The following is a 21,107-nucleotide window of genomic DNA, read 5'->3' as shown; positions in this document are numbered from 1 at the left end:
CAATTTTTAATGAGAACAAAAAACATATATCGTGTGATACAAAAATGGTCACTTTCTTATAAAGCATCCATCCTGGACAGATAACAACGTTATTCGTTATTTACTTTTCAAAAATTAGAAACCCTAGAAGGTTATAAATTATCTAATTTGTTACTCTTTAAACCAGAACTTTACTGTCTGTGAAAAAATAAACCAAATCAACCAAACGAAAAAGTTGACAACCAGATGTTTTTAACCAAGTCATGTTTCACATGAGAGGAAATTCAAAGAAAAGAATCAGAATTGTGACTTTCCCAGCAGCATGGAAAAGATATAGTTGTGTAACCAAATGGTAACATTAACACTACAAAACTTACGTTGGGGAGACACATTTGATATTTAAACAATGTAAAAACAATATAGATAGGCAAAAAACTGAACAGCAATAATCTTTAGTGTTACTGAAGGAAAGAACGGGTGGTGGAGGAAAAAACAGTGCTAACTTTTAGTAAGATACACGAAATCTAATGTGTAATTAAAGGTATCAACCTTGTGTGTGTGTGTGTGTGTGTGAGAGAAAGGTGCAAGAAAGCTACTTACTTCTGGAAAACATTTCATGATACAAAAATATATGCACTGGTTATTTCAGCTTTGTACACAGAATGCATAATATTAACCCATTTCTCCAGCTTTTAGTCAACAATGCGAATATAAACGCCCGACATATGTATAATAAGTGCAGGAGCCAGGGAAACAGCCACGTAAATTCGGATACCTCCCTAACCGAACACTGAACATAATCCATGGTGTGCGCTAATGTGGAAGATCGTGTTAAAAAGTGACTTCAGTACAGTTTTGGGGTCAGGTCCTCAGCTGGTGTAAACCCCTTGACTTCAAGGGAACGACACTGGTTGACACCAACAGAGATTCTTTTGTTTTTACCAATCCAGGGGCACTGCAGTATGCTGATGTTCCAGTGCTCTGGAACATGCTCTGTTTCAAGTTTCATGCTCTGGAACAATTCGGTTTGGTGGAATAAGAGTAGAGAGGAAGGTTGGATGCAAGGAAACAAAAGTATCCATGTGATGCAAGCTTTCTGCCTACACAATAATGGTAAGTGACGCACTGGAATGGGTTACCTAGGGAGGTGGTGGAATCTCCATCTTTATAGGTTTTTAAGCCCGGCTTGACAACGCCTTGGCTGGGATGATTTAGTTGATGTTGGTCCTGCTTTGAGCAGGGGATTGGAGTAGATGACCTCCTGAGATCTCTTCCAACCCTAATATTCTATGATTCTAAGTAGCACAAAGAGAATCATTCACACTTTTCATAGCATCTTTCCTCTGAGGATCTCAAAGCGTTTAACTAAGCCGCACAAAACCCCTGTGAGGTAGGTTTGTCCAGATAGGGAAACTGAGGCACGGGAAGGTTACGTGACTTAACCAAGGTTACATAGCAAGTCAGTGTGGTAGAGATGGCAAGCAGAATCCAGAACTCCCTCAAGCTAGTTCTGGACCCTAGTCATGAAACTCCACTCCCTTCCCGAATGTGAATTAAACTGAAGAGTTGAGATGTGCAGTCACTGAAAGGGTCAGTTGAGACGGTGGTTCAGCAAATAGCATCAAGGATTCCTATCAGGTAAGATGCCCCCAAATATTATACATCAATTTACAATAGTTTTTCCCTTTGAAATTTCCAACTGTGTAAGAATCACCCCAGCTTTTGTTCCTGGGAGCTTTGCCTGTGGCAGGCAGCATGACTGGGCCTTTACAGAACATAGGAAAGGGAAAGATCCTTTCTCAGACTTCTGTTTGGGATGGGGAAGAGACACTTACAGCGAATCAGGTCTCTCAATGTCAGAGGCCTGAGGAAATCAGCAATAACTATTGGCTAGTGAGAAGAGAATGCTGTACAGCATATGACATTCACGGCAATCTGGGCATTTAAACGAGTCAAGATTTAAACAGAAAGCTGGTCTTAACCTTAACTATAAGGTAATAGCAGTGATCCATTCTAGTAAAAGAGCCTGATTTCGAGACTTGGCCTCCTCCCGTTTTGCATCCACAATTTAGGAGGGACAAATAGGAACATCGGAAATGGCTCGTACCATCTAGTCTGTAATCCCATCTCTGACAGTGGCCAGTACCAGATGCTTTGGAGGAAGTCCCAGGAAGCCCATTCTGGAATTATGGTGCATCAAAGGAAATTCCTGCCTAACCCCAGACAGCTAGTGGTTGGTTTATGCTCCAAAGCAAAAAGGGTTATATTCCTTATGTAGTTTTATCCTATCTAATGTAACTGCTCTTATTGTCCATGGAAATGTTTAATCTTTTGATTTTCAAGCTCTTAGCAAAATATCCTGTAGCAGCGAGTTCCACAGCTTAATCGTGCATTGTTTAGAATGCATTTCCTTTCATCCGTTTCAAACTGGGTGCTGTGTGTGTCACCCTGCTCTGGTATTATATGAATAAATGAAGAGGAGCTCCCAACTAACCTTCTCTGTGCTACTCTTTATTTAAATACCTGTACTGCGTCCCCTCAGATCTGCCCCTCGCTAAACTAGGTGCCAACTTTAACTAAGCTAAGTAAATAGTGCAATATGTGCACGACTCCTCTACACTAGATTCCGTTCATTAGCAACCCCTCTGTGGCCAGCCGTTCTCTGGCTGTTGCCAATAAGGCAGGTTTGCGGGGCTGCAACCAGGGAAGGCAGGTCCCAGAGTTTCCTTCATTGTCTGCAGCCTCACAAACCCGCCTGTGGCCGGGGCCTTTCCTCCAAAAGCAGTTCTCAGTAAGCGACGGTGCTGCTGCTAGTATCCGCATCTCATTAACATTAAGGTCAGTGGGACAGGACTGGTTCCCAGCAAAATGTTGCTATTAACCGGACATCGTTAGTATTAAGCAGCATCCACTGTACTTTCCTAGCCTTAGTAGAGGGAGTACCACAAATACGGAGGTTAGCTCACAGCAAAGCTTCGGTATCTATGGGAAATGGTGAGCTTTTCACCACAACTGTATATTGCTCCATTTTATTCTAATCTCCTCTCAAAGCCTTTTATCCTGTTCTGTGCCTTTCTCTGCCCCCTTTCCATTTCTCCTGTAGGCTTTCTGAGCAGGGGTATCCAGAGTTGAACACTGTCTCCAAGCAGAGTGAGTATCATTGATTTGACAATGGCACGCAGTATTTCCAGCATTATTCCCTATCCCTTTCTTAATTTAGCCTAACATCTGGTTTTACCCCCCCCCCGCCCTTCTCTCCTTTGACTGCTGCTGCTCACCGAGCACATGTTTCCATTGCAATGGCTGTATTGACAGCTAGGTCTATTTCCTGAGTGGTTCCAGTTAATTTAAAACCCATCGACATGTCTGGAAAGAAATGTAGGCATGGCTGAGGTCAATGAGACGTGATTGGCAGCTGCTATCCCACATGGCACTGTAGACAGTTGCACCTGCAAATATTTGCCTCACAAAATTGGGTGAGTGTGAAATTTCCACCCACAAAACAGGAAGCCAGGTGGAGGCCTCATTCGGAACCAGGCACAGACCACGTGTCTCGAAAAAGGCTCTTTTGGAATAGCAGAGCTACTCATTTTTTTAAAGTTAGTCCTTGAGCATAACAGCCCCCTTCACTGACCCTGCCATCGCATGGTCTTGGGGCGGGCACTCCTGACGGTCTAACAAATGATGGTTATGAATGACGAGCCTGTTCAACAGGGATCTCAGGGTTTGTCTGTATGGAGAGGCAGCGAGCTGGGGTGTAGCATTCTAGGCTGCCGTGCACGTAAAGTCCCCTAGTGCACTTTGAACTACTGCAAAGCAGGGTCACAGAGTAGCAGGGTCCACACGGCCAGGCTGGGACGCTTTAGCTGGATACCCCGGCTTGCCGCACAGTAACTCTCTGTACAGACACGTCCTCGCCCTGTTGCTCCTTCAGTGTGGGTGGCACTGGGAGCAAGGTAGGTGGGATGCAATGGAGGTCGCCTTTCATACACTTTGTGGCTGCTCATGGAATGGCATTCAAGAGGCTATGCTAGGCTCCAAACCATCTTTGGGGCTGGGCAGGGCATGGAAAGACGAAGTGGGGACAGAAGTTATATGCTAGAGAAGGGTGGCCCAAAGGCAGGAGAAAGCAAGGTCCTCAGATTCAGGTTAGAACCTACCAGGGCCTGATCCATTGGCTTGAATGGGTGTTGGACCGGGCCCTTTTAGTACATCCTATCACTGTACACACACACATGGGTTTCAGAGTAGCAGCCGTGTTAGTCTGTATCCGCAAAAAAAACAGGAGTACTTGTGGCACCTTAGAGACTAACAAATTTATTAGAGCATAAGCTTTCGTGGACTACAGCCCATATGCATCCGAAGAAGTGGGCTGTAGTCCACGAAAGCTTATGCTCTAATAAATTTGTTAGTCTCTAAGGTGCCACAAGTACTCCTGTTCTTTTTACACACATGGGGTTCCACTTGGAGTCAAAGTGAGTAGGCAGGGCAGGATCGGACCGCTCAAGAGGGATCTGATTCTTTCCTTGACAGGCACCAGTAAATGCCATGAACATGAATGGGAGTTACAGGCACGCACCATGGAAAGAAAAAACACTGCAGGACGGGAGAGTCCCCTCCCTCTTCACCGTCAGAGTTGATGGGAGAGGAAGGCATCCTTCATATCCATCCACGTTAACAAAACAGAGGAAACAGGGGACTTTGCAGACTCTTGCCCACGGAAGTCACTGCCAATGGGACCTTTTGCAAGTAAATAATGACGAAATAAAGGGACGCAGTCAGGTCAATTCAGCTCCAGTTATAGGGCCAGACTGCAACACTCTTGCATGAAGTGGTATCTTCAGGGGCGGCTCTAGCTTTTTTGCCGCCCCAAGCACGGCAGGCAGGCTGCTGTAGGCGGCATGCCTGCAGGAGGTCCGCCGGTCCCGCGGATTCAGCGTACCCGCCACCGAATTTCCGCCAAATCCACGGGACCGGCGGACCTCCCACAGGCACGCCGCCGAAGGCTGCCTGACTGCCGCCCTCGCAAGGACCAGCAGGGCGGCCCCCCGCAGCTTGCCACCCCAGGCACGCGCTTGGAGCGCTGGTGCCTGGAGCCACCCCTGGGTATTTTGAGTCGCTAACGGGGCTGCCTGTGGAGTACAAGGTTACCCTTTGCTCGCAAGGGTGATCCTGTATCACAATCTGGACTGAGATGTAAACACTTTTTACAAACCCTCAGATTAACACAAAGGTCTCCAGGATATTCTTCTGGCTAATGCCAACGGAAGCAGGTTTGGGGGCTTTTTTTGGCTAAATCCGAAGAAATGCTGAGCCTCTCCTCAGCACCCGCAATCTCCAATGAATTCAATGGGAAGTGCAGATCCTCCGCACCCCTCAGGATGTGGCCCAGTCTGCAGCGCTCGCTATTCAAAGCTGCATTTTGAGAATCTGAAAGCGACCCGAGACAGGGTGGGAATTAAGGGAAATTCTTTTCAATGGGTCAAGCGGCGAGAAATGCCCTCAGTCAACAGCCTAGATAATGAAGAGTAAATGAGATTATTTAAAGTCTGTCTGTGATCATTCAAGGGGCTATTTGAACAAGAAAGAACGGTTTTTGTTAACGTGGCACTGTCCTTTTAAGGGGATGTCCTCGCGCCGAGTGCGAATCCCAGCGTGAGGAGACGGCCCATCAACCTAGCATGCTAAAAATGGAGCGGAGTGCGGTGCAACAGGCTAGCTACGTGAGTACGCGCCATTGGTCTGTACTCGGGAAGGCTGGCCCCTCCCACAGCTCGCCCACCCGTGGCTACACTCCATTTTTAGGGCGCTAGCTTCATGGCAGCTAGTGTAAGCAGAGGTGATGCGTGGCAGAAGGCTCACATGCCCCCTTTCCCCTGCCCAGATTTGCGGCGTGGCTTGTATTGAGCATGCTCACACGAACGGAGCATGCTCAGTAACATTGTTGAAGCCGGCTGTCCTCACTCTGCCCCCCACTATCGCAGGCACGGGTTGTCTCTGAGTAAGTCAGTCTCCTCGAGCAGGGAAGCGGACGCCCCCGCTCGAAGGCTAGACCCAGCCTCAAAATCCATTTTGGTCAAGATTGTCAGAAGCGACTTGTGATTTTGGCTGCCGAATTTGAGCCACTTTAAAGGGACCCGATTTTCAGAAACTGTTGAGTACCCACCCTCAGGCAGTCTGGCCTCTTTAAAGTGTCTCTTTAGTTGGTGTTGGTCCTGCTTTGAGCAGGGGACTGGACTCACTGAGGTCTCTTCCAACCCTGATATTCTATGATTCTATGTCTAAAGTTGGGTCCTAACAAACTGACGCTCCCCAAATCCCGTTTGAAAACGTCCCTTAAAAACAAACCGCTGCTAACCATCGCCCCATCTGAGATGGCCTTTTTGTGAAGCACATGGTTATACGGCCAAACACACCCGACGTGCCAGTCTTAGGGCAGGGGGTCCTGCCGTAACGGATTCCAAAGAAACAAAAGAAAGAGCAAGACTTCAGACCTGCAGCACTATTCATTAAAAAATAGTCAACAACCAGTGCAAACATATTCTTTAGAAAAAGGCAGTATAAGAATAAGTTAAAAACTAAAATGGACTATAACAAAAGAGTCAATCTACTGCTTTTTTTTTCTCCAACAGACATGAGGTAGTTGTGTTGTTAAGGAGGAAAAAAATAAAGAGAGAAGTAGTAAAAATGCTACTCTATACCACACTCTACTCCACTTTATAAAATTAAATAATATAAAGATGCTCCGAGGAAATAAAAATACACTGTCGTACATTAAAAGGAGAGAGACGTACCTAAAACGATAGGTACAAGAACCTACATAACACAAAGTCCAGCTTGGTGAAGTGACCGAGATGCTGGAGAAGGTTCTATATAGTACAAGTTGTTAGAGGCACTCGCAGAGTGTGTAATAAAAGGCCACTACATCAGCCTGCTAGTAATATTTACTGGGGTAGTGTACAAAGGGATTATTAAAATCATTTTAACCATGGGCGAGCGGAGAAGGCCACTGGTTACGGCTAATTACCTTCCGGCTGGCGTTTGTTTCAACCCCTTTGGGTGCTTGCTTCGCAAAACGCATCGCAAAGCTGAAGAGGGCTAAGCAAGGCTGGGGCCCTCCCTGGCGAAGAGGAACATTGGGGAACATGCGCTTAATGTATTTTCCCTCTTTCCACCATGAAAAATGTCCCGGCACGCCCCATCATGGAATAAAAGGAAACAATGGCACAGGCTGAAGGTTCTGTTTTAGGCGCTTCAGTGGGAGTTGGATTGGGCCCACGGCCATCTACATATTGATTTATTTCGTGTATATTTAGGGCTGTTCACCTGCCCAAGAACTTGAGCCTCTGAGGTACTGAGCACCCTTTTTCCCCCATCGAATTCACTGCAAGATGAGGGCACACAGTATCTCTCCTGATCTGGCCCCCACTAACTCACACCTACTTCTTCTAGCTCTCCCATGGTCAAAATCAGATTAATTTCCTCTTTAATGGTTATGGACACGCGTTACGTTCTCAGATGCTGAGGATGAATTGATTAGCGCAGAGATACTACACAGAGGGGGGTCCTGCTGGCCTGTGGGAAAAGCTTGGCACTTGACTGGCTGTACGTTCCCTCTGCCTTCTTGAAGACAGTCCGAATCCCCGCTTTCCATAGAGTCCAGACTTTCTCCGTGCCTGTGGAAGCCATTGGTGAGCCCATGAGGGCTGACAGCTTCCGTTTTGTTAGTCTTTCTGTCAGTACTTAACAGGGCATCCTGGGTCTGAAGCTCAGGTTTGCCTTGGCAGTCCGCTAATGCTTTGCTGACATTCTGCTTGGCGCTTGCGGAGGTGTGAAGGGGCTGCTCATCAGAGGGGACGTTTTCTGGGTTGTGATCCTCAGGACCCATTTCTTCAGTGTCCAGCGTGTGAAGCTGAGAGTCTCTGTCAGAGGCTGAGAAATCGGAATGGACGATGATCTCGGCTTCCACTTGATGGAGGCTGATGGGTGGTTGATTTTTCATCACTTCATTCTGTTAGCAAGCAGAAAGCAAAGGGAGAAAGTGACTAAATTCAGATCATTCAGTCCCTGGATCCTGACAAACGGAGAAGCCCGTGTTTAACCGGGAGCACGTGAGTAATCCCATTGAGTTCAATGGGCCTACGCACATCCTTAAAATTCAGCGTGTCTTTATATGCCTCACTGGATTGGAGTCTAAACACGGCTCATGCTGTACCATGAGCAATAGCCAAAGTCCGAATGGCTTTATGGCAGAACAGCTTTGTTCCGCTCAGAAACAAGAGCATATGCTCTTTTTCAATGCAGGCAACTTTTCCAAGCTTCTCTTTTCAGGTCTAAAGTCAAGCGATGCTATTTTAACCCAACCAGATTTTCCAAAATGCCAGCTGAGTTTAATTGCATTTTCCATCAGCTTTTGGTAATTAATGTTGGAAATAAAGCATGCAGCTCAGAGACAGAGCTCACTGTATACCCAAAACCAAAGACGTCATTTAAAAAAATAAACATCAGGCTGTGTCATTTTAAAAGACAAACAATCTAACAAAAGCCTATTCAGATCAATAGCCCAAAGCATTTCCGGGCGTTTGTCCACATGGTTTTAGACGGTTGTGATTCCATCAATGATTTCAGGAAAAAAAATAATATTCTGGGTTTTGAGCTTGGCAAGTGAGCAAGGTTGGAATGGCTTTCCCAAGACTGTGTTATAAAATGTATTTGCAAATCTGAAGTCAACACACGCAGGGCATGGCATTCACCTCCCCGGTGTGGATTGCCGATCGCCAGTCCAGACGCTAGGCGCAGAGCGCTCATTTATAACAGCGAAAGCGTTCTCTCGGGAATGAGCACAGTGGGCATAACAGAATTCACACTGTAAACTGGGCAGGAGGACTACATCCAGATACAGGTACTCTGCACTTATACATCATTGGAGGGAGGGATAGCTCAGTGGTTTGAGCATTGGCCTGCTAAACCCAGGGTTGTGAGTTCAATCCTTGAGGGGGCCACTCAGGGATCTAGGGCAAAAATCTGTCTGGGGATTGGTCCTGCTTTGAGCAGGGGGTTGGACTAGATGACCTCCTGAGGTCCCTTCCAACCCTGATATTCTATGATCACCTTCCATCACAGGACCTCAAGCTGCTTTGGAAGCCTCACAACACATATAGCTACAGATGGGAAAACTGAGGCAAAGACTTCCACAGGTTACCCAGTGAGTCAACAGCAGAAAGGGGACTAGACTCCAGGATCCTAGCAAACTATACCAGGGGTTGGCTTAGAGGTATGGCTAATAGTGTACAGTGACATTAAGTGGCTGGATAGCAGTACGGCCAACCCCAAGCATTCAAAAATAATGAATCAGGTTCCAAAAACTAATGAAAGTTTAAAAAAATGAAAAGTGTGGGTTTCTTTTTATTTGCCTTTGGGTTCTGGGCCTCGAGAATTCATTTTTTCAAGCACGAGGAGCTCGAAATGTACCTTTTATTTTTTAAATGTAAGCTGAGATTCTCATATAATCACGTGACTCCAGGAACTGGGACATTAAGAAAAAAAACCCCAGCAAATATAGCAACCGTGAAATTGTGAGAGTTGGCAATGTTATAATAACAACAGTAGTAATAACTTGCTCCGACATAGCACTTTTCATCAGTAGATCTCAAAAGGAGATTTTTACAAAGGAGGTGAGCATCATTACCTCCATTGTAGAGCTGGGGAAACTGAGGCACAAAGCATTGTAGTAACTGGCTCACAGTCACCTGGCTTGCCAGTAGCCAAGCCAGGAATAGAACCCAGATGTCTTGAGTTCTAGTCCAGTACTCTGTCCACAGGGCGACACCGCCTAGAATAACATGGATGCCTTCAGATTCTTAAGGATATTCCCCACGTCCTTAGCTATCAAATATTGAAATTGGAACACGTACATTACAACGATTCCACAAGGCCCTCTCCTTCTAGAGACAAAGGTTGAGATTTTCAAAAGTCCTCGTGATTTTAGGTGCTTAAAAGGGACAGATTTTCAGAAGGTGCATGCTCGGCACTTTCTAAGTATCAGGCCCCTTTGTGGCATCTGAAGTTGGGCACCCAAAACATGAGGCACCCAAGCTGACTATTCGCTTTTGAAAACATTGGCTGCAGTGTATAAGCAGAGCAATATTTGCTAGTTACCTTAATCCTATTTTGTAATCTGCAAAAGCTGTTATAAAACAAAGCCCTTAGAATCGGAAAGAACAGAACGATTTCACTCATGCAACATTTAAACAGTGTCCTGTGTTCTTGGGGCCTTTGCATTTATTTTTAAGCGGGGAGTTACTATATTAGACTCAAATTGTTAACTAAGCAGATTTCTCTATTTTGGAAGCCCATAGAGAGCTTTTAGACAATTCGCTTTAAAATCTTTTCAAAGTTTATTGCCTTTGCTGGTTAACAACTTCACTTACTGAAAGGAAACAATCCAAAACAAGGAAGTGAACTATCCTATGTGTAACTCTCCGGCTTCCTAGTTAAGCCAATTTTGTGTAACATTTACATATTTTAACACTTCTCTCCTTTTGTTGACAAACTCTGATGGGTAGCTAAACTGTGATGTAAATGACACTCTGTAATTGGGTTGTAAAACATTGTCTCAACTCTCCACACAACATTAATTACATCCTGTGTATAACTGATTTTCACACTGCTATCTAGGAAGGAAGCATAGGATAGGTGGAGGTACTTATTAGAGGAGAGAAGACAAAATCTTAAAGCAACACCAGGCAAATCTCTTGCTTTACAGAGTCAGCTGAGTTTGTATCAAATTGCTTCAATGGAGCCTTGACACAGATTATGATATTAGCAACTGCTTAATTGAAATACATCTGTATTCCTAAATTTGAGAACACAACATCAGAAATGTTAATGCTGATTTTCAATAAGTCTTGGAACACTGGGGAAGTTCTAGACGACTGGAATGAAGCAAATGTGCCAATATTTTAGAAAAGATAAAAGGGATGACGCAGGTAATTATAAGATTTGTCAGCCTAACATCGATCCTGGGCAAGAGAACGGAGCAGCTGATATGGGACTCGATTAATAAGGAATTAAAGGAGGGTAATGTAATTAACGCAAATCAACAAGCATTTGTGGAAAATAGATCCTGTCAAACAAACTTGATATCATTTTTTTTTTGATGAGATGACAAGTTTGGTTCTTAGGGTAAAAGCACTGATGTAATACATTTAGATTTCAGCAAGACGTTTGACAGTACCGCACACCAATTTGATTTAAAAACTAGAACTATATACAATGAATATGGCACACATTAAATGGATCCAAAACTGGCTAACCGATAGGTCTCAAAATGTAATTGAAAATGGGGAATCATCGAGCGGGTGTGCTTACAGTGGGGTCCCTCAGGGATTGGTTCTTGGTCCTACGCTATTTAACATTTTTATCAATGGCCTGGAAGAAAATGTAAAATCTTCACTGATAAAATATGCAGATGACACAAAGACTAGGAGAGGGGTCAGTAATGAAGAGGACAGGTCGCTGATTTAGAGCGATCTGTATCACTTGGTAAATTGGGTGCATGCAAACAGAATGTGTTTTAACACAGCTAAATGTATATGTACACATCTGGGAATAAAGACCGTAAGCCCTACTTACAGGACGGGGGACTCTATCCTAGGAAGTAGTGACTCTCAAAAAGATTTGGGTGTGGTGGATAATCAATCGAACATGAGCCCCCCAAAATGACTCTGTGGCCAAAAGAGCTAATGTGATCCTTGGATGCATAAAGAGGGGAATCTTGAGTTGGAGCAGAGAGGTTATTTTTCCCCTATATTTGGCACTGGTGCAACTCCTGCTAGAATACTGTGACCAGTTCTGGTGCCCACAAAGGATGCTGATAAATTGGAGAGGGTTCAGAGAAGAGCCACAAGAGTGACTGAAGGATTAGAAAATTTGCCTTACAGCGACAGACTCACATGCGCCATCTATTTATCTTAAAAAAGAGACGGTTAAGGGGTGAGTTGATCACAGGCCATAAGTATCTACGTGGGAAACAAATATTTAATAATGGGCTCTTCAATATTGCAGAGAAAGATATAACACAATCCAATGTCTGGACATTGAAGCTAGACAAATTCAGGCATAAATTTATAATGTTGCAAGTAATTAACCATTGGAATAATTTTCCAAGGATTTTTAAAACAAGATTGGATGTTTTTCTAAAAGATCTGCTCTAGGAATTTGTTTTGGGAAGCCCTATGGCCTATGTTATGCAGAAGATCAGACTAGATTATCACAGTGGTCCTTTCTGGGCTTGGAATCTATGAAACCTGAATTTTTTCCTGATCTGTAGACGAAGGATAATGGAAATGGCTTTATGCTACCTTTCAAAGGAATTTAAAACAACCCTTGATTTTTGACTCTTTCTATAAGCAAAAATGCAATTCCTTCTCCAGGTTAGAATAAAATAGATCTTAATAACTCTCTATGCTGGTTACTGTCGATCCTAACTCATTTTATGTGTAACTTTACTGCACTGCTACATAAAAAAACCAAATCTGTTCTCTGGAGCCTGATTTCTGCTCCCCAGATGAGAGCACGGCAGCCTCTCCACCTCATTAACAAGGAATCTGCTCCACTCCACCCTTGGCCACCGATTCAAGACCACAAGGACTGAGGAAAGTAAGGCAGTGAGAACAGGGGGATTGCTGGACCTCTGAGAGAGACACAGAGGACTCCCTGAAAGTAAAACAACTTTTCCCCACGTACGCAAATCACACATGACATGCAGTGATATACTTGGGCAACGGAACAAAAACCATAATCAGCAAACGGAGATGAACTCTACGGGGTAAATATTTTCTCTCCCTCTACAATCAGGGAAAAGACGAAGGGACACATAACAAATGTACCGTAATGCACAAGTCGCTGACACTAAAATACTGAAAACACCCACCGTAACAGCATTGTACACCAGCGCTTGTAGCAAAAGCTTTTGTCCTGCATTAGAAGGCGGCTTCAGTGTCCCATTCACAGCAGCAGTCGGCTCTTTTGTAATGGCATCTCCACATCTGGCTATGCTACTTGTCCAGTTCTGATTAACTGATTTATTCCATGTAGACTGCAGAATAAAAAGGAAAGCAATGATCAGATTATTTCCAAGACACAGATTTGTATCCTTCCAACCCTGAAAGAACAGGCAGTTCAACACAAAGAAGAAGATGGAGAAATGCCATATGGTTTGAAGATGTCGGTTAAATGCAGCCAACACACTTCCAATGATGTCACAATAACACTAGCCCTGACAAGCGGACATTACCACCACAGAACATGGGGTTTAGTGCACTGATTTGTTATGGTCCGATGTGGAGCAAGTGGATAATTGGGATTTTCTTAGCTCTGACCCAATATTTCTAATACTGTTCTTCCTGTGACACATTACGAGAAGAGTTCATACTCCAAATCTAATATGGGAGTCTCTGCTGATTTCATAGATTTCAAGACCAATAGGATGCAATGTATCAGGTAGCACCACACTGCATGCATCTTCCTTTTGAAGACCTAATTCAAAGCCCATGGAAGTCAGGGGGAAAATGCTCTTTTATCTCAATTGGTTTGGCATCAGACCCTACTGCATGTACATGCCAAGACACTAGTGGGTTGGAGTCAGTGGGAATAATACTCCACACTTCAGTAGCTACCTTCCTATAACGCTCTCAAAACACTTTATACAGGTGGATAAAGATGTGGAGAAACTCAGGCACAGAGAGACTAATTGACTTGCCTAACATCTAATAGTGGCTCAGTAGAAAAGTTAGGAATAGAATGTAGGTCTCTAATACACCACTCTGCCTCTCTTTCTTAAAGTTCCTCCGTGAGTTAGAATCTTTTAGCATTTTATTATTTGAGCTTTTCCATTTTGCATGTTTTATATAAGGAAGAATCCGAATCCCATTTTGGGCCAGATCTTCAGCTGATCTTCTGTCTGGCTCCCTCTTGCGTGTGCATATGCAAAAACTGCACACTCACATCTATTCACCCACACTTTGCAGGTACAAAAACCTGCACAGACGTCTTGAAATGTTTAACACCTATAGAATGTGCACCTGCAAACTCCATTAAGGTGAATGGGTTTTTCAGGGGTACATTTTAACCCTTGTGCATGCAGAGGTGTTCAAAGATGTAGGTAAGCGTTTGCATCTGAAACATGCCACTCACGTGTGTTTGTGTGCGCGCACAATTTTGTTTGTACACACATAGAGACTGAGGGCTGAAAAATCAGGTGCTTTATATCAATGAATTCTGCTACGAATCTCATCCTAGGAAACATGGCAGTAGCAAAAGCAGACAAAGCAGTTGGGTTACTTTTGAAATGCACTTTAATAGAAATTGTTACACATTGGCCAATTTATATTCAGACACTTGGTTAGCAAAATGGTTAACCACATTCAGCAGCAGCTACAGTTGATACATACACACAGTGGTGACAAGTTAATGTCAGAGTTCTGTGGATTATACCAACATGGAATGGTCTAAGCCAATCAGAGGGCAGGGACGCTGCATTGCTACTGACTCACCGATGGATATCATAGTTTTTGGTACTGGCACACTATGCAAATCCTTACACTCTCATTGGCTATTGCCCTTAGAACTCACCATCCACATGCCCACAACAAACATGGCTGCCACAACTTCTCATTTCACCCAGCTAACAGAAGAAGAAAAACCCAATTACGTCGCAAAAACATCTCATTGTTAGACATTTCAGTATAATAACCGCAACGCAAGGTGCTTCCTCTTGACCCAATAACAACTGTCTTCTGGGCTAATGCTTTGATTCTAAGTTTAAAAAAAAAAATTTCAGTGGGCAACTTATTTAATAATTAAAAAAAAAAAAAAGGGTGAGGGTGGGGGTGGGGGGAAGAGGGATAGCTTAGTGGTTTGAGCATTGGCTTGCTAAACCCAGGGTTGTGAGTTTAATCCTTGAGTGGGCAAAAATCTGTCTGGGGATTAGTCCTGCTTTGAGCAGGGGGTTGGACTAGATGACCTCCTGAGGTCCCTTCCAACCCTGATATTCTATGATTCTAACAAGCCATCTTTGACCTTGGAGTTCCTCAGCTCACAATACAGGAAGTATCTTCATATTATTGTCTATTCACGTTATTTCACAGTAACAACACAGTAACTCTTCTGGAAGAAACAGTAACAATTATTGGCTATCTATGAGAATAAGCAATGTAACATTTTCATTTAGGACTATGAATGTTATTCTGAGAAGTAACTTTACCATAGCAATTATGGACATTTACCCATAACACATCAGCTAATTCTCTCCAGCCCTGCCTGGTATTATACTAGCTACCACTAGTCCCTCTCGACGTTTTAACTACAGTACTTTTTGTGATGGAAGGATCTAAGCCAAACCTCGAGTTCTAACGGTGCATCATTAGGATTATTTATCTACCGCTGTAAATGCACAGGGCTGCGCAGTAAGAGAAAGGTGACAAATAATGAATTGGTGCCCTACTTTGAAAGGCTGCCTGGAACATCTGGTTAGGAATTTATTTTCCTCTTTCATTAAAAATTTCAATGAAAATTATTATTTTTTATTTTCATTGAAATTTTTCTTTGAAAGCTTCCATGGGATTTTGTAAGATGCTTTTTTCAGCAACCAAAAATGGAAATTTTTTTTTTTTACAATTTTGTTTCATTTTGTCAAAAAGCCAAGTTTTTACCCTAAATACAAGTTAAAATGAATTTCTTTGCAGTAACTATTTTGTCTAAGAACAACATAGGACAGCAGGTGGGTCGCTGTGACAGCGATGGCAATTTCCTGCAGTATCTTTGAGAGCTCTCACTCTATTCAGTTTATTTATCCCAGTGGTCCGGGGATTGTCTGTAACTCCATGGGGGATGGGAACCACAGACCCCCGGGGAACTAAGAACACTGTGGGGTGATTAGGCATATTCACTCAGGGTGTAACACCTCCACAGAGGTACCACCGCCTGGAGAGGCTCATATATTTTGGTTCAACAAAGAAAGGACTTCGGATAAACAGCCTGAGTTTAAACAGGCTTTCTGATCCACCAAACAGACAAGACCTTCTGTCTAAGGAGGGCCCCGGTCTTTCCTGGGAGAGGCTGGAAGATTTTGGCCTACTGAGGCCCCATAAGACTGAGGGTGACCTCTGGTAAGCTTTTAGCAGGCGTATAGGAACGCTTATTATTGCTGTTATGTTTTCTCTGTAACGCTTTCATCTTGAAAAGAAATGTGCTTGCTTAGACCAGGTCTAGGCTGCAAACTTATATCAGTATAACTACGTTGCTCAGGGGAGTGAAAAATCCACACGCCTGAGTGACACGGTTATACCGATCTAATCCCCGGTGTAGACAGAGCTATGTCGACAGGAGAGCTAGCTACCGCCTATCGGGGAGGTGGATTAACTATGCCGATGGGAGAAGTTCTCCCGCCGGCGTAGTAATGTCTTCACTAATGTGCTATAGCAGCGCAGGAATGAGTGATGGGAACAAGCTAGCAGTGACATTTGGGTTGAGCAAAGAGGGTGGGAGGCCATGCAAGAGAAAATTAGAGCCTAGATACAGAGAGAAGCTGATTTATGGGGAACCTTCATGGTGGGAGAAGGGAAAAACATGGATTTTATTGTGGGAGAATGCATCAACTCCCCACCAGGAGAAATATCGAGCCAGAAAGAAACCAGGAACAGTTCTAGCCTACTGAAAATTAATTCAGTGATAGAAACAAATGGTCTTTTTTGGAAATAAATGGATCTTTCAGCGCTGTCTGATGGCATCATTCACTTTGGTGATTGGAACAATCACTATTCTGCTCTACGGAGAAAGACTCACCACACAAATACACTATCCAGGCATATTCAAGCTGAGGTATGTATGAATGGATTGCCTGCTTAAAGTTAGAGCGCAGGGGAAAAATGTGGTAACTTCACCAATACAGGGGCACAAAACTTAGGGGGGGGGGGGGTGTCTTTTTTTTTTTAAGCAGACCACCAAGCTATTCTTAGTCGAGCTTCAAATCCCCCAGGCAACCAGTGTTACCTTTTTGTAGATCTAATTAAATTATATGGGCTGAATGCAATTTGTTCTGGGTTCTCTTGGCTTCCCCTTGCAATAAACTGCTGAATGCACACCTCTGTGCATGGGAAATGTGTGCCTTTAAGAGCTCAAATTATTTCACAGCTCAGACTCTTAGTTCATGGACAGAGGTAATTTCTTTGCGGGGCTTGATTTTACTGGGCAACCTTGTGTTTACGCAACTCACCTTGTTACCAAAAGCTTAGTGTGGGTAGAGCAACTCCTCTTTCTGGCTTGGCGGTTAAGCAGAAATGTAGCCCCATTTTTCTTTGGTGGTCTATTTGTCCCACAAAGAATAAATTCTCTGAGAACTGGAGAAGAGCGTGGGGGGAGGGAGGGGAAGCTGTACGGTTTAAATGGAGGAAAATCGTTCTTCTTTCTCTCTCTCTCTCTCGATCTAATGCCCAGTGAGTATATCACAGAGCCTGTGTCTAGCTGCAGGAGCAAAGAGGCTTCTGACACCAGTGTGGCCTTGTATGAGTCATTTGACCTCCTTGTGCCTCAGTCCATCTGGCTGGAAATGAGGCAGCAATGCAGGACCAGATGTTGCACGTAAGCCGAGCATTCCAAAGTCAGTCACTTACAAAAAGTCACACATTAGACCAGGTTGTCGGGGCTGGCATCGGGCAAATAAAAATACTCATGTACATGCTTAGGAGGTGCTGAGTGCCCTCGGCCCACTTTGACTTCAAACAGCAGCTAAAGGCACTTAGCACCTCGCAGGATAAGACCTCTCTAGATAATAATTGCTTTGCACAAAAATCTCTAGGGCCAAACCTTGCTCCCACCGAAGTCCCATCACTACAGGATCAGGCCTGTAGAGACCAGATATCAAAGATGTTGTTTATGCAGCAGTGAGCTTCAGAAAGAAAGATCATCAAAGCAAAGCTGTAGATTTCAGGTGCTCGTTTTCAAAACTGGAAATATGCTGATCACGGTGACAGCATCTCTGCTAACGGTCACTTCCCGTCCATTAACAATACAGTCTATTCTGGACCAATGCCCCGTGCCCCTCTCCCTTTCGTTTGGGTCAGCGATAATTAAACTAACGGTAAGTAATGAGAAAACAGACAAGTGATCACATATAGCTGGCTGGGATGAAACACAATAAGGAATATTAATAAATGAAACAGCATTTAATTACACTAATTTGCTCCTGCTGCCATCTGAATGGCTTTCTGCAGATAGGTCAATGACTGGTGGATTATGAGCTTTTTCCAGAGAACATATCATTACTGAGCAAATAAAGTCTGGATGTTTCAGACTAGAAGGTATACGCACACACGCACATGGCCATATGTGCTATTATACATATCTGCATGCACGCACACGCTATCAGAGATACCTGCACACACATAACACCCCCCCACACCCTTTGCATACTCGCACACTCTTTTTGTAGGCTTCCTGTGCAAACCAAAAATGTGGAAAGAAACAGCAACCCCGGTGCAATCCCCAAAGGAGCAACTGCTAGCGGAAATGTCAATCTGCCATGTTTACATAGGTTTTGATGACTGTGGGAACAGATTGTTCAGCTCCGGCTGAAATTAGCTGTGATGAAGAGCAACGTTTTTTTGTACCAGTTTGCTATTTGCAACAACCAAACAAAAAACCCCATCCGCTTCACCAGGCAACTGTCTACCACGTTACTCAGACAGGTTCCATTTACAAAAAACATTCCCTCCTAGGGAGCGAATATCTCCTAGGCCAAGCACTTGCAATTAGCTGCAGGTCTGTTTGTTAAAGCTTAGTTTGAGAAGTCTGGGGGAGAAGTTGTAGGAAAGCAGGAAAATGGTCTCTGGACTTTTACAGTGTATTAGCTAAGGAAGGGAGTGTCAGTCTCAGATTTAATTTAGAGGGGCAAAAAAATCACTCTCTGAATAATAAACTGTTCACTTCAAACGAGAGAATGAATACGTAACCATCTTCCAATAAAGGGCCGATAGCAAAGACATTTCCGTTTCAGCTAAACTCATCAAAGCAAATAGACTTTTTCCACTGTAACCTCTTTGTAGTATCAGCAACTGCTGGTAAAAATGATATGGGTTCATGTTTCCTTCACCAGCAACAGCCTGTGATTTCCTGCAACTCTGTTAGCTGGGGATCCACATTTAGAATACGTACATAGCCATTTATACCCCAATCGAGTGCCAAAGGAGTCTAAAGAACACTGCCTCTCACAACATCAGCACACTCTGAAACCGCATTTGCTTTGGGATCACATCGGTTTAAACTCAATTTAAATCCCGTCATGCAAACATACAGACATCATGGTAAGCAGCGGGGATAGAACCCAGGAACATTGAATCCCAATACAAAAAAAACCCCTCAGGCCTCTACCACTTGAGATAAAGGAGACTTTTTGTTATCTGTCAGCAGGAGTAGGGGTCTTATTTAGAACTGGTTGGAAAATGTCCCCCTCAGCAAATTTCAACTAAAGTGAAAAAAAGTGACCAAACTACATCTCCCATGATGCACCAATCTCTACCCTCTTCCTGAGCCTCCCTAGTGCATCATGGAAACTGAAGTCCACTGCGGAGCATGTCCTATTAAAAAAAATGGAGGCATGAGGCAGCCAAACTACAACTCCCATGAGAGACTCCAGTATTGTCTCCAAATCAAAAAAAAAATTGGTGTTGGTGTTGAAAATTTTTGATTTTTGAGTATTAAGTGTTTGGACGAAGCGTTTCCATGGAAAGCATACACATTTTACGAAAAATTTCATTTAGTCAAAAACAATATAGACAGAAAATGTTCAATCCGCCCCACCCACTAGAGGGACACAGAGCTGTACCACCCTTAGCCACTACATTACAAGCATCATTTATCACCTGTCCTGTTGGATATCAAAGGTAGTGGTGTTTAGGAGGTGCATTTGAGAGGGAAAGGGAGCTGTGTCATTCCCCCGATGACAACTGGAAACCAGCATTTGAAGAAGACACACTGCAGGACAGACAAAAAATGATCACAAAACGGGCATGACCCTCCTTTGGCTGAAGCAGCTGCCAGCACGACGCAGGAGCGCCACCAACTGGCCTCTGCTGACAGCTCACCTGCAGTGGCAACCAGCTCTCATTACAGCTGCGCGGTTCAAATGTTTATTTATAAGCAAGAAGAAAGGATGGCCTGGTGGTTAAGGTACTGGGCTGGAGAGGCATGTTCAATTCTTGGCTCTGCTCGAGGCTTCCTGTACATAGTGTCTCTGTGCCTCCGTTTCCTCATCTGCAGCATGGGTATGATACAAGTATTATATTAATACTTTCTGTCTCCCTATATAGATAGATAGATCTAGATAATCTATATACACATATATATATACATACACACATACCCCTATATAATAATACTTTCTTTCTCCCTATCTTAAACTGTAAGCTCTTTGGAGCAGGGACTCTCTCTAACTGTGTGTTGATATGGAACCTAGAGCAGCAGAAGGTCCAGTCTCAGTTGGGGCATCTCAGGGCTATGGTAATATCATCATAAAGAAAAATCAAAAGGGAAAGCCCTACATATGACTGAATGCTAAACCAACGTGAATTAATGGAGAAAGAACCTACAAGCACTGAGAGCAGCTTGCTGAACACAGCTGTAACTTCAAGCGCAAGGCGTTCACAACACAACCGATTTCTGGTTGAACGATTAAAGTCCAAGAGCCGATTTGCTAGTTTTAAAAGGTCACGTAGCCTTGTTACTGCCAATTTCTTGGCATCCTGACTACATCAGACTGTGTAAAAGTCATTGCAGTGGCAACATTTGTTAAGCCTTGAGCTGTCAAAAGATCCTGATCAAGAATAATCCCAGATTGCACATGTAGCGCATGTTTCAGCTGGGGATCTCACAGCATTCTAAATCAAGAAAGCTCCGTGATCACCTGTGAGGCTGGTAAATGTTATTAATTGTATTCATTTTACAGATGGGGGATCGAGGTACAGAGAAGTGAAGTCATGTGTTTGCATCAGTGGCACGGCTGGAATCAGTACTCCAGAGTCTGTGTGGCCAAGTGGGTAGAGCATTGGATTGACACTAAGACGACCTGGGTT

At 43.8% G+C, this 21,107-nt stretch overlaps 1 protein-coding gene across 2 annotated transcripts in view; it reads right to left on the bottom strand.

Annotated features, from left to right (window-relative positions):
* Window positions 1–6,466: 6,466 nt before the first annotated feature.
* Window positions 6,467–21,107, bottom strand: part of IGDCC4 (immunoglobulin superfamily DCC subclass member 4) — a 166,294-nt gene continuing 151,653 nt past the window's right edge. For both annotated transcript variants that reach the window (XM_054043154.1, XM_054043155.1), the window contains 2 exons: window positions 12,914–13,078; window positions 6,467–7,990 (listed from right to left, as the gene is read on the bottom strand). In XM_054043154.1, coding sequence (XP_053899129.1) covers window positions 7,466–7,990; window positions 12,914–13,078 — 690 coding nt within the window. In that variant the 3' untranslated portion in view covers window positions 6,467–7,465. The remainder of the gene's footprint in view (window positions 7,991–12,913; window positions 13,079–21,107) is intronic.

The sequence above is a fragment of the Malaclemys terrapin genome, chromosome 10 (genome assembly GCF_027887155.1).
Source record: "Malaclemys terrapin pileata isolate rMalTer1 chromosome 10, rMalTer1.hap1, whole genome shotgun sequence".
Taxonomy (NCBI): Eukaryota; Metazoa; Chordata; order Testudines; family Emydidae; genus Malaclemys; species Malaclemys terrapin.
The sequence above is the reverse complement of the archived record's forward strand: the minus strand, read 5'-3'. Positions and strand labels throughout refer to the sequence as shown.